This window comes from Clavispora lusitaniae (assembly GCF_014636115.1).
Source record: "Clavispora lusitaniae strain FDAARGOS_655 chromosome Unknown tig00000078_pilon, whole genome shotgun sequence".
In the NCBI taxonomy this organism is placed as follows: Eukaryota; Fungi; Ascomycota; class Pichiomycetes; order Serinales; family Metschnikowiaceae; genus Clavispora; species Clavispora lusitaniae.
The window spans coordinates 296,452-312,975 of record NW_027093977.1 but is presented as its reverse complement, the minus strand read 5'-3'; the positions used below and the strand labels follow the sequence as shown (position 1 = coordinate 312,975).

General features: G+C 45.9%; 7 protein-coding genes and 1 non-coding gene across 8 annotated transcripts; 4 read left to right on the top strand and 4 right to left on the bottom strand. All coding sequences in view use genetic code 12, as the record gives it.

Annotated features, from left to right (window-relative positions):
• Nucleotides 1-530: 530 nt before the first annotated feature.
• On the bottom strand, nucleotides 531-2,033 carry CIT1 (citrate (Si)-synthase; the record flags this gene model as incomplete). The annotated part of the gene is made up of 3 exons (XM_002616678.2): nucleotides 531-1,763; nucleotides 1,815-1,895; nucleotides 1,959-2,033. The coding sequence occupies 3 exons, from the start codon at nucleotides 2,031-2,033 to the stop codon at nucleotides 531-533; spliced, it is 1,389 nt and encodes a 462-aa protein (XP_002616724.2).
• A 1,202-nt stretch (nucleotides 2,034-3,235) lies between these two features.
• DEM1 (Dem1p) lies at nucleotides 3,236-4,846 on the bottom strand (the record flags this gene model as incomplete). The annotated part of the gene is made up of 1 exon (XM_002616679.2): nucleotides 3,236-4,846. One exon carries the CDS (start codon nucleotides 4,844-4,846, stop codon nucleotides 3,236-3,238), a length of 1,611 nt encoding a protein of 536 aa, XP_002616725.2.
• Nucleotides 4,847-6,408: 1,562 nt separating this feature from the next.
• FOB63_002277 (uncharacterized protein) lies at nucleotides 6,409-7,860 on the bottom strand (the record flags this gene model as incomplete). Its single annotated transcript, XM_002616680.2, has 1 exon — nucleotides 6,409-7,860. One exon carries the CDS (start codon nucleotides 7,858-7,860, stop codon nucleotides 6,409-6,411), a length of 1,452 nt encoding a protein of 483 aa, XP_002616726.2.
• A 1,218-nt stretch (nucleotides 7,861-9,078) lies between these two features.
• FOB63_002276 (uncharacterized protein) lies at nucleotides 9,079-10,569 on the top strand (the record flags this gene model as incomplete). Its single annotated transcript, XM_002616681.2, has 1 exon — nucleotides 9,079-10,569. The coding sequence occupies one exon, from the start codon at nucleotides 9,079-9,081 to the stop codon at nucleotides 10,567-10,569; it is 1,491 nt and encodes a 496-aa protein (XP_002616727.2).
• A 220-nt stretch (nucleotides 10,570-10,789) lies between these two features.
• On the top strand, nucleotides 10,790-11,665 carry FOB63_002275 (uncharacterized protein; the record flags this gene model as incomplete). Its single annotated transcript, XM_002616682.1, has 1 exon — nucleotides 10,790-11,665. The coding sequence occupies one exon, from the start codon at nucleotides 10,790-10,792 to the stop codon at nucleotides 11,663-11,665; it is 876 nt and encodes a 291-aa protein (XP_002616728.1).
• A 186-nt stretch (nucleotides 11,666-11,851) lies between these two features.
• Nucleotides 11,852-12,916, top strand: FOB63_002274 (alcohol dehydrogenase family protein; the record flags this gene model as incomplete). The annotated part of the gene is made up of 1 exon (XM_002616683.2): nucleotides 11,852-12,916. The coding sequence occupies one exon, from the start codon at nucleotides 11,852-11,854 to the stop codon at nucleotides 12,914-12,916; it is 1,065 nt and encodes a 354-aa protein (XP_002616729.2).
• A 32-nt stretch (nucleotides 12,917-12,948) lies between these two features.
• FOB63_005557 lies at nucleotides 12,949-13,021 on the bottom strand. Its single transcript has one exon. It is a non-coding gene; the product is annotated as a tRNA-Ala (tRNA).
• A 980-nt stretch (nucleotides 13,022-14,001) lies between these two features.
• HGT17 (Hgt17p) lies at nucleotides 14,002-15,735 on the top strand (the record flags this gene model as incomplete). Its single annotated transcript, XM_002616684.2, has 1 exon — nucleotides 14,002-15,735. The coding sequence occupies one exon, from the start codon at nucleotides 14,002-14,004 to the stop codon at nucleotides 15,733-15,735; it is 1,734 nt and encodes a 577-aa protein (XP_002616730.1).
• Nucleotides 15,736-16,524: the final 789 nt, after the last annotated feature.

The window sequence follows — 16,524 nt, the reverse complement described above, 5'->3', positions numbered from 1 at the left end:
GTGCACGGGTTTCGCAGGAGTAGGAGTACCAAAAGCTCACTGAAAAATTCATTGACCAAAATGAGCAGAGGTAAATGAAAGGAAGCGTAAATTAGTAGCCAGCTCTGAAGTAGCTTTCAAAAGAAGTATAAGTGGAGCCCAGCTTTTACTGAATGAGAGAGAGCGAATCGATTGAAGTCGGAAATAATATGAACAAGAATGACAGAGATATATAAGATCAAAAGAAAACAAATGAACGTATATACGTTAGCGGCCGTTTGATTTCGGATCAGAGTTTCCTATGCAATAATACTCAAGAGTGAGTAGAGTTCTTCTAATAATGAGGAATACTAAATTGATAATCATGAAGACGTCATTTCGACATGCGTTGTGCCCAGTTACGACCACGGTGACGAAGTCCCACAAATTCACGTAAGACACCACCGAAGTACAACATCAGCCAATCAACTACATTAACATTGGGAAAGATTCTCGTTAACATCAAACAGGTTATGTACCCAATAAATATAGACATGAATAGATGTCCCCGTTTAGTTCTTGCCGATAGACTTGACCAACTCAATGTACTTTTCGGTGGAGAAAGACTTTGGTCTCTCAATTGGCATACCAAGTCCGCGGTCAAGAATCAACTGAGGCAAGACACCGAAAGCTCTGGCAACACCGAACAAGACAGTGTAGAAAGATTCCTCAGTCAAACCGTAGTATTGCAACAAAACACCAGAGTGAGAGTCCACGTTAGGCCATGGGTTCTTGGTCTTACCGTGCTTGGTCAAGACACCTGGAGCAACCTCGTAAATGTTGGAGACCAACTTGAACAAGTCGTAGTCTGGCATGTGCTTCAAAGCAAATTCTCTTTGAGCGGTGTAACGAGGGTCAGTCTTTCTCAAGACAGCGTGGCCATAACCTGGAACAACTCTTCCGGAGTTAAGAGTATCCCACAAGTACTTCTCGATAGCCTCCTTGGAAATGTCACCCTTCAAGTCAGCCTTCAACTTGAACAACCATTCCAAAACTTCTTGGTTGGCTCTGCCGTGCAAAGGACCAGCCAAACCATTCAAACCGGCAGCAAGCGACAAGAATGGAGATGACAAAGCCGAACCAACCAAATGGGTGGTGTGGGCGGACACGTTACCACCTTCGTGGTCAGAGTGGATACTCAAGTACAATCTCATCAACTCCAAGAATTCCTTGTTCTCGCCGTAGCCGAGCAAAGTGGCGAAGTTGGCACCGTAGTCCAAGTCCTTGGAGATGGAGCCAGCCAACTTACCGTCGTGGAAAACGTTTCTGTAGATTCTAGCCGCGATGTTTGGCAACTTGGCCAACAACTCGATAGAGTCTTCGTAAGTGTACTTCCAGTACTCGGACTTGTGCACACCCTTGGCGTAAGCCTTGGCGAATTGGGATTCAGATTCCAAAGCAGTGACAGCAATGGAGAATTGAGCCATTGGGTGCAAGTGAGAAGGAGAGCGGTCAATCAATTCCTCGACGTGCTTTGGCAAAGCAGATCTGGCAGCCAACTCTTCAGAAAAGGCCTTGGTCTGCGCATCGCTTGGAACTTCGCCGGTCAACAACAACCAGAACAAAGCTTCTGGCAATGGCTCAGTTCCACCAGGAGCATGAGGCAACTCCTTTTGAATGTCTGGAATGGTTCTTCCTCTGAAACGGATACCTTCAATTGGGTCCAACACAGAGCCTTCCCACACCAAGCCCTTAATACCACGCATACCACCGTATGCTTGTTCCAAGAGAACTTCACCAATCACCTACTTGTTAGTATTCCACAGAAGTATAGAAAACTCCAAATTTATACATACAGTTTTACCGTGTTCCTTCTTCAACTGCTTGACTTCTTCGGCCTTCTCAGGCAAAATCTCGGCCAAACGAGCTTTCAAGGTCTATTATGGTTAGTATCAATTACCAAAAAAATTTCGTCAAACGCAAGAAAATTTTGAACATACTGGTTCAGTAGCATAGGTTCTAACACCGAGGGCTCTCTTCAAAGCAGAGCGTTGCAAGGAACGAAGAGTAGACATTTTCACTAAAAGATAAATAAGCAAGAATGCAGAAAAAAAATTCTCTCTAAATTTCCCCCACGCACGAAATCGCTTCCTTTTTATAACAAAGCTATGGATAAAACGGCACAAGTGAGAACACCGGGGATTACGTAAATCGCAAGTATATACTGTACATAGAGTGTGCGCGCCAGTTCTCGGCCAATCATCGTGTGTCATTCGGAAGTCGGAACTGACCTTCCTCGGACTCGCGCAGGATAAACTTAATCTTATGAAGCCATGCCAGCGGCTAATATTCGCACTATTGCGCTGGATACATATTCATAGCAACTGGAGCTTATAATGGAGTTCCTTCAATCGCGTCCAATGTTTCTTCTTCAAATCCACCATCTAAAATACAATATGCTATCCTCTCGGACCTTGATCGCCGGACCTGCAGGTGCCGTCCCCGGTGCGCACCTGCACATTTTTCGACCCCAGATTTCGGAGTTGGCGAATAAGAGAGCACTCCCCAAAATGCACTACCCGAGTGCATTTGCGTCTAGTGCGGTGCAACCACCCACATCTCAGCCACAATGTTTACAACAGAAAGCACCTTTTTTCGCATCTTAGAACCGCAGATCCGGAAACTACACGATTTCTGCTTGGCGCTGTGGATGCGATCGGACTGCCCCGCGTGCTAGTCTGTGTGGGGCTCGGTGCAGCGGTTACAGATGAAGCTATTGTGCAGATGATGTTTTCGTGCAGACGGACCATTTGTGGGGAAACGTCACTGCTCACATTAAGAGTGATGCCGGCTGGGCCCGAACTCGGATTAGTTATCGTATGATCCACAGTTTCCGTTCAATGGCCTCTGCGTGTACAGAAATAATTGCCGCTTTGCAACCGAAAGGTTGTCTTTTTTTGTCGCTCGCACTAATGCCGAGTTTTCCGCTCCACACAAACAAACCTGTAGACCTAAAACATGGGTGGCGGGTAACATTCTTAAGATTCCGGTCGTGTGCAAACCACTATACATAAAAGTGTGCTGAGATTATATTTTTCCACACTATCGGGAACTTATCTCCATTTATATGCCGTTTCCAGATATACGTGGTAAACGAATCCCGCATAATAAAACCGGGCTTTCGGGTCCTGAAGTCTGCAGAGACCTCACCATAGACCAGTGTGGTGATGTCTTTGATGGCGTCAAACATCGTAAGCTAATGTAGCGATCATCAGTTCTACAGTTCGAGGAAGTCTTTGATGACATCGCCAACGAGAGCCTTATCCATGGCTTGTTCGTTCACGGCGGCACAACGGCTACGAAAGTCGCAGCTTTTGCAGCGTTCTGTGTCATCTGTGCTTATGGGTGGTCGAGTACCTGCCCAAAACTGGGCAGCGCGCTTGGAAGCTTCTTCAAGTGTGTGCTTGTCAAAAGGAAAGCTTTTGCATTCGATGATGCGTCCAGTTTTGACATTGTGATACTCTACGCATACGGATGAGGGCTTCAACTTCTCGAATAGATAAAGTGCCTGCGCTGCCCGAGCACAAAAATATGCTGGGGTCAACGGCCGTTTCCATTCGCGGAAGAGAACACTTATATCCACGTCCGCAAAGTAGTCTCCATGAAAGTCGGCCAAAAGTGTCCTGAATGTAGGTTCATCCACGAAGTTTGCGAGTGAGTATGCTTCTGGGGGCTGTTCTGTGACGTAGAACGTGGTCGCATTGTCAAATGGTGTGAAGCTTAGAGCATCGCCCCGAGCGAGCGCCTTGTAATCTTCTACAAGCACGCCAAAGTTGGTAATAAGTAGTGCTGCAGCGTGTGCTTCGCCAAGAGGATGCGAGGTCTGAATGTGTCGCCGCGTGAAGTTTTCCACTAGACTTTGGTACGCGTATTCTTCGTTTTGTGCTAGCGTCGTGAGAAACTGGGCGTAATACATGCATTGGTCGCGCGCAGCTTCCACCACCAGCGACTGCTTCGGCACATTATTGTAGGCGCGTGTTTTGACGTCGCGCACTTCGAGCGTATGATTGGTGGCGAGGCGGTCCATGCGGGCTTTTGCTCCCTCGAGGGCAGGACCCAATTCAAGTACAGCCTGTGGGTCCCATGGGAGCGCGCGGTCGTGCCCATATGGAGCCGGCTCGAGTCGCACCATGTCTGCTATACCGTTGACGAGCACACCTTGCCCTATTGTCGATTTAGATGTCGCCAATTCACCCGACGTTAAATCAAGGAACCCGTGCAAATGCATTTCACGCGCATAGCCTGTGTGGGCCACCGCCAAACACCTCACAAGAATCTGTTCGACCCACTGGTGTGCTAATTTGAAGGCCATAGAGCCACCTTGAGTGAGCGCTAGTACGCGCTCCTCGGGCATTTCGCCTAGAATCTCCTCCACCCGCGCGCTGACCGTCAGTGGATCAATCGCGCGATGCAGCCGCTCTTCCAATACGCGATGGTAGTCGGTGCCCTGGGTCAAACGTGCAGTAGGAACGCGGCGGGGCAGCCCCGCATAAACTTCGTAGTATTCACGGAGCTCGCACCACGACAGCACTAGAAGTTTTGTCACCAGAAGCCGTGGCTCAGCCATATACAGCGCATCGCCATTAAATTGTGTATAGAAAGCGAACGGTGGAGGTAACGAGTGTTTAGGTGGCATAAGTAGTGAATCAGGACCACGGCCAAAGACATTGAGCACCAACTCCTCTTTGGGAGACGGAGGCAGCGCCGGACGCACCGCTGTAGGCGCAAGCTGCGGAAGGAGCGGCCATGTAGACGAGCGGTCAGACAAAAGAGGTTTGGGCGCCTGCTGCTGCTCGGGCGGCACTCGGAATGTCAAGACACGCGACATGGACAGGTGCGTCGAGAAAGAGCAACCACCTTTTTGGTGGCAGAAACTAGGTGCACGTTTTTGCAGCCTGATGGGAGACACTAGTCTGAAAGTGATTGTATGTTAGTTCCTCCTTTCTTTTTGTGAGCAAAGGAAACAGTCCTAAGCAGATCGAGATGCTTAACTTGAACAACGCGCAAATAAGCAGAGTTTAGGACAAAAAGTCGCTATAGGTAAGCCCAATGATACTGGATTGAATGAAGTATAAGATTGTAGCCGGGCGCGAGAGGAAAGAAGACAATAGTGAAGCGGTGCGTAATTGTCTTGGGCAGATGGATCTTTATAAGCGCGAGTCTCATTCGATATGGATGCGAAAGACCTGCAGTGGGATCTCAGAATCTCTTCTTCAAAACTAGTCAAGATAAACATTCATAGTGTTCGCTTTTTTTCATCAGTAATTGTGGTGGATGGTTACGAACTGCAACATCAATGATTTTACCTCCTATGGAGGTGGTGTTGTTTTCTAAACACTCATCTCCTCTTTCGCACAACGATTATTCGCCTCAATACCATTCTCATGACAGATACGGGCTTTATCGTGGCTGGCTTCCGGCTCTATCGGATTTAACAGAGTAGTGAGTATTCTAGAGCAAAGTAACTCTAGTTCCAATGGCTTATTTGGAGACGTTGCATACAAATACATAAAATTTACCATGAATCTCAAAGGAGAAGAGGCCCCCATGGACCAAAGTTAATGCGGCAGCAACTGGGATATCCAAGCATGTGGGATCTGGAGCACTGATAACAGCTTCTGGTGTTTATCTCAAGCAGAAATGATCTTGAGACTAGCCTCAAGTGGAACGAAAGACCAAGTAAAGATTGAAGTACGATTTGCAGACTAAATGACCTCGTAGTTGTGCCATATTCTTTCGCTGCTTGGTCTTTTATCTTCTGGTAAAAGCGTATGTATTAAGCACTGTTTTCTGATTTTTCTTCATCTGTTGGCGAATCTTGGAATTTGATAATCCTTCGCATTTTTCTTGCGAAGTTGCATGTTTCTCACTAATTGAGCCACTTACAGCTATACGAACTGATAGGTATCTGAAAACTTCTTTTATGCATTGTGTTATAACTCGATCATTTAGTTTCAAGACGCTTCAGAAAGATCTGTCTTGCAACTAAATGAAAGCTCTTGTAAACATTTCTAAAAGGATTGAATGGACGGCCTTACAAACTTGAGTAACTCAAACTGAAAATTAACAATTCAACTCTATCTGCTCATCCAGTCTGCACATTCGAGTTCACATCTAAATGAATACCTGCTCGATTAAAAAATGCTCTTCATTGTTAGTGAAACTAATTGAGTTGCAATTACTCTCACTAAAAAGGACCGAATCCACAAACCTGCAAAGCTACAAGTGTTTAATCATATCGTGTATTGCTCACAGTAAAATAAAATGCCGTTAGTCAAGCATGACATCGATTGAAAAGCGCAAGAAATATGGTGCTACACTTAATCTCTACACTTACAGAAAGTAGGTTGTTCTTGGTCTTTTATAGTCTATACTAGTTTATAGTCTATACTAGTGAATGCCACGCTTCATCTTCAAAGAGTCACGCTTCTTCTCGCTGAGGCTAAATTGTCCAGGTAAGTTGATTTTGTTGTTACCACTTGCCATAGGCATGTCCTTGGGGCTCTCGGGGATAACGGCTGAACTGAGCAAGCCTGGCAGCAAGTTGCCTGAAGAATGGAGCGGGAAATATCCACCGTCCTCAGACAGCACACCAACAAATGGCGAGTTAAGCGCCTCCTGTGCGCCCGGCGTCTGAGCACTACTGCTCATACCCAGCAAAAAGTTAGCGGAGTCTGTGTTTATAGTGAGTGGTTTAGGCAAAGAACCCACAAGGCCGCGGGAAGAGGAGCGTGAGCGCAGCAATACTGGTGCAAAGTCTTCATATTCCGACACAGCAGATCCAGGGGTATTCATGTACATTGCATCTCGCTGCGTGGATGGCGGCGTACTACCCTGCGAAAAGGAGCTTTTTGCGGAAGTAGGTGGAGTTTGGTAGTCGAGCATCATACTATTAAAGCCCGGCTGTGCGCCCCACATTCCTTGCTGTTGTTGATTCTGGCCCTGCAGACCTTGTTGTTGTTGCGGCTGCTGTTGTGGGCGACTGACAAACGCTGCAGGGACGAAGTCAGTCATCAGCTGAAGCAGGTCTGTAGAAGCACCTAAGTCTGGGTTACCCAATCCACCACGGCCTGACGAAATATTTCCAACATGCAACCAGTTTGTGCCCGAGTTATTGCGCGTGAGAGAATGCTTGCGCAAGCTTAACGAGGACAGGCGCAGGCGGTTCAGAGAAAGTGGCGGCGCGCCACCCCGAGATCCCTGATACTGCGCAACATTTTGTTCCGTCAACAGCAAATTGGAGATGGACAGTTGACGTGCACCAAAACTCATGTATACCAGCAGCGGCGCCTGCGCCACCAGCTGCGGCACGGCCACCTGCACCGCTGTGACGGCGGGAGGAGCTGCCTGTGTGCGCTGCAGCAGGCATAAGTCAAGTAACCGTTTACGAATCAACAGCAAAATCACAGGCTGGTGCGCACGTGAGTTCAAGGCGTCGACAGTCAAAGAGCCTTGGGCATCGTAAACTGCAGTAGGCGTCTCTGCCAGATGGCGAATAAGGGCGTGAACGGTATCATTGGCAGCACGCGACGCGAGTCCCGAAGGTGGCACAGGGCCCAGAAATGGTTTGGTGGTGGGCTGCAGCAAGAGCTGCGTATACACGCCCCATAAGAGCAGGTCAAACAAGGGGGTGAACACTAGCGAGTGGTTTCGGAGCACACGGGGCTCATCTGCATCGGTTAGCACGTCGTCACTGTCAGCGCACTGGGGGAGTGAGTAGAGCAGGAAGTAAGACGCGCCATGCGGCGGCTCCTGCGGCGTGGATACCATCTGGTCAATTGGGGTATGAAGTGGTGCAGGCGCGTCCAAGGAGGCCACTTTGAGGGAGAGTTTGTTCTTCATAATTGCAAAAGTCTTCAAAGATAATAAGAAAGCCAGTGGGTGAGCGAGAAAGCTAGAAGAGAGACAAAGTTCCTGGCGGCTAGTGACAAGGGGTGCCTGGCGGGTAAGAAAAGCTTAAATTTCGCTGCGATGAGTGGAAAAGGTGAGACACCAAAAAATGCAGAACAGAAAGAGAAGCCCGTATTAAAAGCTTGCAGACTCAGGCTTTAATCTCAATCTTTCCAGTTAGGAGATTTGGCAAAGGGACGAAGTTGCTGCAAGAGAACGAATTTCGACGCGGGAATGCTGTGAAGGAAGAATACGCGTGGAGCAAACGACAGAAGGATACGAAAGATGCAAACAACAACGCTCTTGGATTTGACTGGAAAGGAAGTCACGTTAGATCCGCAAAGAAAGTAGCAGTGGAAAAGAAAGAAAAGACGGAGCAAAAGTAGCTGTACTTGGGTTTCGACGCGCGCGAAAACTAAGCGCGAGATAAAGTTAAACTCCAGCATAAAAAGGGGCCGAGAGCAAACTAAGAGCAAATGAGGCGGGAGAAAAGAGAGCAGCATTCGTAACCTTACTATTGACGATTGGAACCTATAATACTACTCTGAGGTCATCAAGGGTCCCGTCTAGATTCTGTGACGCGTTGGCAGTTATTCCCAATTTAGAAGGTTAGGCTCCGCACGACCCCCCGGATTGGGGTAATTGGCATTTGTGCGCGGACCCTTCGGAATGCGAACACTTTCCCTATTGAGTCTGTGGTACGAGAGGGTTTTGCGCTTAGAGCGATTGTTAAAGGAGATCAACAGACATATTTTCGTGCCAACAATGCGCAAAGCGAACCCTACCTCAGTATTTCTTCTAGTGTTGAACCCATATTAAGTTTTTAATTCCCAACAATTCCAGACCAGCCATTGTGTGACCGGCCTTTCTTGCCCTGAATCTAGTTGGTCTATCTAAATTATAAATCCCATTGTCTCTAGTACAAACTATTTTCAGTCTTCACCTTGCTTCTTTGTTTGTATCTAAGTCCCCAAATTTGGTGCTCTCTTCTGGTAATTACATCTCTGCGTTCCAATTTCTGCTCTATCGATCATCTACTGATCGCTGAATTCGTTGCATTCCCGTATTCTTCTTCTCTCAAACCTTGTCGTTCTACCTACCCCTGTCCCCTATCACGGCCAACAAACATCAACTTCCGATTTTTCTATCCAATCTGACCATATTTTACTAATGAATCCTTTTTCATCAATACTTGAAAATAATTCACAACTTGATGTATGCATGGCACTTGCCGCCATAGGCCGCACAAGAGCTGCGCTACTTATTGCTGCAGCCGCGGCCGAAAACTCACTGGATCCAGGCGAGAGGAATATCTACTTGGCTGCGCTAGCACGGGTCCTGGGAATGCGCGTTCCTTTAGACGAGGCAGCGTCCAACAGGGCAGTATTTGGCTGCGCGCGCCCGGTGATCGACATGCCTCCACCTGAATTAAAAACGGCACTCTCTGAGTTTGAAGCAGCCGGATTATTTGTTCACCCGCTTTCGTACTCTGCTGCAATGGCTGGAGAACAAACCCAAGCAAAAGAGTTGGCATACTTGGGCTTTCCTCCCCATCTTTTATTACGAGCAGTTTCTTCAGGCGGGCCAATTACAGCTCTAGCGCTGGCATTCCTGACCATAGCAACAGATTGGCATGCGAAGCACACAAAAAGTGAAAAAGCGGGACCGCCAGATAACCAGATGCAAGATACTCTGACTGGCGCGCTCTTTCAAAGTAGGCGTACTTCTGCGGAGGCGGCCGCGCATTTTTTGCTTCGGCTGCCCCGCTGCTTAACTTCCGCCCTTCGCGCGATTGAAGCTATTGATAGGGCACAGGCACACTCAAAACTCTGGGGCGCACTGGAATATGAGAGATCGTCACTAGCCATGCTTGGCGCACTCAGTGCTTGCGAAACAACTTCGCTTGAAGATTTGGAGACTGTTATCACATCTTTAGCTGAATCAAAACGTGAAATTTATACATGTCCAACGCTTCGGCAGGTGATGTTTTTCTCAAGTTGTGGTCATGTTTACAGGCTTTTGGCGCGAAACCGAGCCCAGGCGGCCCAAATCGATTTTCGCAGTCAAGATAGCACACTGGTACCTGCGCGACATATATCTGCGAATGCCTTACTCTACAATAGAGAAGACGTATTAGAATGCGCAAGAAAGTACATTCTCGCTGCAGCTACCCTGCCCCTCGATGATCCTGAACTCCCGCACAGGTATGAGCAAGTGATCTGGAGTCTTCTTTTGGCAGGCGGGCTACAACTTTCCGCACTATGGCCATTTCTCGTCATGCGCGCTCGCGCCGAAGTAGAGCTCTTTTCTGCTCCAATGAGCGTTCCGCCTAGCCTGCCTCACCCACCTTGGCCCTGCTACGTGCAAGGAGCAGAAATTCTCAGCCGTGTCTTTGATTTATGTCTTTTATCACGAGGAGATCAAAAAGCACTTCTGCCCACATTCATTGAGGCGCGCGATTCTGTTTATGTGGCCGACAATTTTTATCCAACAGTAAGCCACTTTGTGAATAGGGAAGGGTACGCGGTTTTTCCCGCGCTCCGACCCAAGATTCTCTTGCGGAAGAAGTTGGCGCATGAAAGCAAAGCGATAGTACATCTCTGGACTTCTGTTTACTACGAGAATCATGGGCCAGTGCCGGAGGAGACACAATGGAGCTAAAAATGTGACTTGCCTCTTTCTCAACAAACAGGAATCCTCTCAGTAAAAAAAAGCGAACAATTGGCTCATTCTCATCCATTTATTAACTTTTTTTTTGTTTCTCCTTATCTGTCTCAGTTCTCCCCAACCTTGCCTGCACGACTGACTTGTGCGGTCGTGCACACAATTCACCGTTCATAGTCTGCAGATCTCCTTTCAAGTCACAATAAGTCCCACTGGAATGGATACTAATCGGGACTTACAAATTCTTGCCCAACAAGACAACTTGCAGTTACAAGATAGGGAAAATGAAGTTATCCAGGCACTTATGGCGCTAGATCCCATCATCGCTGATGGTTTTCGCCGAGACTTACACCAATATATCAATGACGAGAATCTCAGGATGGCGGGTCATCGAGAACGGATTGCACATGTCATATGGGTATTTGGCTTTCTTCCTCTTCCAGTGGTGAACTACGGTCTCCTCTGGCGGAGAAACCGCCCCCGCAGTTTTTGGCATGCGATATCTGCAACAGTATTATCAGCGATTTCCATTTGCGTGAAGTGCCTTCGGTGGCTATTATACTTTTTAACTATAGGCCATTATGTGTGGGGTGTCATTAAGTCCTCTCTTATGTTTGCGTGTGCCGCTACGTTTTCAGATAATTCACTTTGGGATCTCTACACCTATGCCATGAGAGGATTTCCACTCCTTTTGCATAGACATACAATGATGTATGGTGGAGAAGCATTGAGGACAGATTCTGTATCCAACTTCATAGTCGACAACCTCGCCAACAAACTTCGAACAACTTGTATGAGTATTCATCTGGCTAACGAGACTATCAGAACTTGTTCATTGCATAACGAAACATTGATATACCGTTTTTCTGAAGCATTTGAAAAAACCAGCACAGTTCAAAAATTTCCTCCTTGGGTCGTGACTATTCTCACGGTGTTCACTTACACACTGTACGTAACTCTTGCGCAGGTGTTGGGATTTAATATTGTCCTCTTTTATCTTTTACAAACAGGATATAGGATGCAAAATCCCCTCACAATTTTAACCCGCTTGGTTGTATCGGGTTGGAAAGGATTACAAGAATACGTTTTATGAATTCAGCCTTCTAATTTCTGCACGAGAATAATCATGGTTGCGGGGTGCACGTGACTCCCCATTTAATCCGGGGTAAAGGCTGTTTCTCGTTCCACTTTTCCGCTAGTTCCACTCAACTCTTTTACATACTCCCTAAAGTAAGTCCTTCAACTTTTTTTCTTCTCGACTAGAAAAACCAATAGAATTATGAGGGCCGTTGTTTTTAAGAAACCATTCTGTGTGGAGACGGTGTCGAAACCCATTCCCGAACTCCAGTCTGCAACAGATGCTTTGGTAAAAGTCAAATACAGTGGTATTTGCGGGTCGGATCTACACTATTATCGAGGACATATCCCATCAGCTCAAGGGCAGACTATGGGCCACGAATTTGTGGGGACTGTTGTGGCTAAAGGATCAGAAATCTCCGACTCACAGCTTACAGTGGGTGATGAAGTGATATCAACATTCACAATCCAATGTGGCCAATGCTGGTATTGCAAAAATGGTCTATCTGGAACATGCGACAAAACAAACACTTTTGGGAAGACAGGGTTACAAGGTGCGCAAGCGGAGTACGTTCTTGTCCCGTATGCAACATCAACGTTGATCAAGAAACCTCAGAATGGCGATTCTAATGATGCTGTCTATACACTCATGGCAGACATCTTTGTCACAGCGTATTTCGGAGTAAAGAAGGTTAGAGACTTTTTCAGCAGTTATTCTGCATCAGATCTTACTATATTGCAAATGGGTGCCGGCCCTGTAGGTCTTTGTGCTGTGGCAATCTTGGCACATTATGGATTCAAATCGATTGTTGTTGTAGATGGGATCGAGGACCGCTTGGAACAGGCAAAACAATTGGGTGCATCGGAAGTGGTGAACTTCCACTCGGGGGAAGATAAATTGGACAGTTTGACAGCAAAATTGACTGAGCTGCGAGGCTACGACGCTGTGTTAGAAATCGTTGGAGCGACGTCAGCCATGAAGACTGCGTTTGACCACGTCCGTAGAGGTGGGTTCATCAGCTCTGTTGGTATGGGCCACGAGGGATTGCCATTCGATGCTTTGCAATGCTATGCAAAATGTTTGACAGTGAGTTTCGGTCGTTGTAACACTTGGTCTCTATTCGAGGAGGCGTTAGAACTTTTTGAAGTGTTGAAAAGTGAGCTCAACACCTTGATTGACGCAACACCATCAATCGAAGAGGCTGCAGAATACTACGAAAGATTTGAGAGGGGGGAAGTAAAGAAGGTAGTTTTGAAATTTGAATAAAAATATGAAGAGAAGCAGATGTAGGAAAAAAATGGACGAGACCGGAGTCGAACCGGTGACCTTCTGCTTGCAAGGCAGACGCGCTACCAACTACGCCACACGCCCTGTTATTGAAAGAAAAAATCGTGGACACGTCAGTCGATGAAGGTTGAGCAAGAAGGGGGTAGGAGGTAGGATTAATGCCAAGCTAATATGAGGGGCTCACTTCTGTAAAAAGTAATCTTGCAGCAAATCTCCGGGGAGGGAACGGAAAAAACCGAAATCGGATCACTGAGATAATCTTATCTGAATTATACGCCAATAAAAGGAAAACTGATTACCCCTCTTGAAGCATGTCAATCCGGTATATGAGGCAGAACTTCCCCACAACCCCAATAATGTGTAATCGGTAAGATTGCTAAATAGATCCGGCAAAAAAAAAAAAAAAATATCGTGATTCTTCAACTTATCGCTTACACACTAAAGACCTCCTTCGTCCTGGTTTGTGTTCAAAGGCTCATAGTGTTTGCTCAGAGCCTCCAGTTCTGTTTCAAATGTCGGTATGAGCGCCGTGCAATAGTGGAGACGGTTCTGTATTTTCATAACGTTATCGGAAGAAAACGGTAAGCTTCCGCCTGGAGCTTTTTACCCAAGGCACAGATGCCCAGAAGTTTCGCAATTCACATACGTAAAAAGAAAGCAAAAGTGGGCCAAAGTTGAGAGTAGAAAAAAAAAAAAAAAAAAAGAGAACCGCGAAAAAGAACAATGCAAGAAATTCGAGGGAATAAAAACCGAAAGAATCTACGCCAAGACACTCGCCAAGCAAACCAAACAATTTGACAGGTGTCTAAAAATGTGCAAAACTGCTCGCAGAGAAGATATGATAGTAGCTGCTCAGTATTAGGCCAATGTGGAGTTGCATTTCGATATGTTCTGCTTTGAAATTTGAGTTGGGGCAAGCGGACTTATGCACCCCTCTTTGCCTGCGCTAAAAACTCCGGGAGGAACAGTGCGGGGTACATTTTGGAGAACTCACTCGCGTCACACTCGCAGACGTATATAAATGAAACGTAATATCTAATTGCATTTTTGAAACGGCGAGAACAATGAAGGTGTCAGTAAAGGAGAAAATCACACCTATAGTGCAAAAGAAAAAATTCCGCTGGACGGTTGAGGACCACGACTCACCTAAAGAAATATACAACTGGACGTTGTATTTGACAGTGTTCGTCTTTGGTGTTCTTGGTGCAGCTAGAGGATTGGACGAGGGAAACATTTCGGGAAATGTGGCCCAACCGTCTTTTATTCTGCAATTTGGGCTCGCAGACAAAACAAAATCCTCGAGTGAATTGGCTGACCGCAAGTCTAACATTACTTCAATGGTTCAGCTTGGTTCAGTTGGTGGCGCATTAGTGGCCATGTACACAGTCGACAAACTTGGACGTATCAATGCTTTGCGTTTTGTTTGCTGCATTTGGATTGTTGGTGCCATCATTCAAATCACATCTCATTCAGTGGGTCAACTTTACGCTGGACGGGCCATTGAAGGTCTTGCTATTGGTCAAACTACTACTATTGGACCAGCATACTTATCAGAAGTCGCTCCACGTCAAATCCGTGGTTTGTGTGGATGTATTTTTGCTGGTGCTGTGTATTTTGGTATCATGTTGCTGTATTTTGCCAATTATGGAACAGCGTTACACATTTCTAACACTTCTCGCAACCAGTGGGTTATACCAACGACTTTGAAAATCATATTTGCAGGCTTAATTTTAATCATGTCATTTTTGTTTTGCTACGAGTCGCCCAGATGGTTGATCAAGGTCAACCGTCCAGATGATGCCATTGACAGATTGTCCAAGATCAGAAACCTTCCCAAAGACCATCCATACATTGTGGGAGAGATCAGTGATATCAACGAACAGATCATGACAGAGAAGGAGGCAGTTGAAGGTAATTCGGCTTGGTCTATGCTCAAAGAACTTCTTATGGTTAAAGCCAACCGTTATCGATTTTTTGTTGTGGCAGTAGCTGCTCAGGTCTTGGGCCAGTGGTCTGGCTCCAATGCCATTACTATTTATGCTCCAGAGTTGTTTGCGGTTGTGGGGATTACGGGTGTTGACAAGTTGAAGATGACAGCCGTTTTAGGTGTGGTCAAATTTGTTTCGGCCTATCTCTCTGCATTCTTTATTGTTGATATATTTGGCAGAAGGGCGGCCATGTATCTGGGAATTTCACTCCAACTTGCTTCTGAACTTTACTTCGCTATTTTCATGAATGTGGTACCCGAGGCACAGACAACGGGTAACTTACATGGATCGAAGAAAAATGCATCTCGTGGTGCGTTGGCTGCTATCTTTTTGTCTGGATGTGGCTGGACCATGGGTTTCAATTCGATCCAGTATCTCTTAGGTTCTGAGATTTTTCCATTGAACATTCGTTCGCTTGCTCAATCAATGGTCATGGTATTGCATTTTGCTAATCAATATGGTAACTCCAAGGCCCTTCCTAAAATGATGATCGCCATGAAAGCCTATGGTGCCTTTTACTTGTTCTCAGGTGTTTTGGCTGTTTCGCTTTTCTGGGTGTGGTTCTTTGTTCCTGAGGTCGCTGGACGGTCTTTGGAAAGTATGGACGAGATTTTCAACTTGCCATGGTACTTGATCGGAAGACGTGGACCAGAACTCTGTCCAGATCACTCCGAGCTCAACAGAATCCATTACAACAACGGAAGTATGGTGTACGATGAAAGCGAGCCCAAGCCTACCCTGAATTACGTCGAAGACATCAATGACGTCCATGAGGACAAGGGCGATGATGATGGTAAATTGTTGAAATAGTGTCTATAGGCAATGAAACATGAAGCTTAAAAGTGTTTCTAAATTTTCTGCTCAAACTGTTTCAGTTTCTACATCTCTTATTCTCGTTCGAGAACTTAGTTTTATGGTTAGTAATATTTATCACATCTCAATACATTCTACTGAATAGATTCCTTCCCATTTAAACTTAAAATCTCAATCCCTTTTCTTATGGAAGTGATCACTAACATTCGTCTAGATCTCCTAAAACTACAAAGTGCACATCTCTATGAGTCTAATGAGATTTATTGTTCCTTTTTTTTTTTTTTTTGTTTAATTTATCGCTTTTCCCAATGGTTCAAAATTCTTGTAGCATTTACCGAATAAAATGCTAACAGAGGTGTTGGAACAATTTGAAATTTTCACTCAACAGGTTGACTATTATTTCATGGGCGCCAAGTCTAAGACTACGATTTTCCAAACTCCTAAACTATTCAAAAACAATCTCCGTATGATTGATACCACCGCTCTTACGAAAGCCGCGATTTGCAGATCATGAAGCTTGGCTATTTTGTGGTTCCTGTATTGCAAGTGTTCTCATGATGGCCCTAGTAACCTTATACTCTGTTTCTATAAACTTCGTAGATTTCGAGCTATCAACCGTTCTGAGTACTCGCCATCAAAACGGGTCAAATGTCTGTTATATATATAGTCTACACTTTATGATAACTTGAGTCTCTCAGTGATTTCAGACCCTTGAATAGGGTTTTCATGTTGGTTTGCATTTATTCGTTTGCTTTGGTCTCACATCTCTAATTATCCTCTCATCTG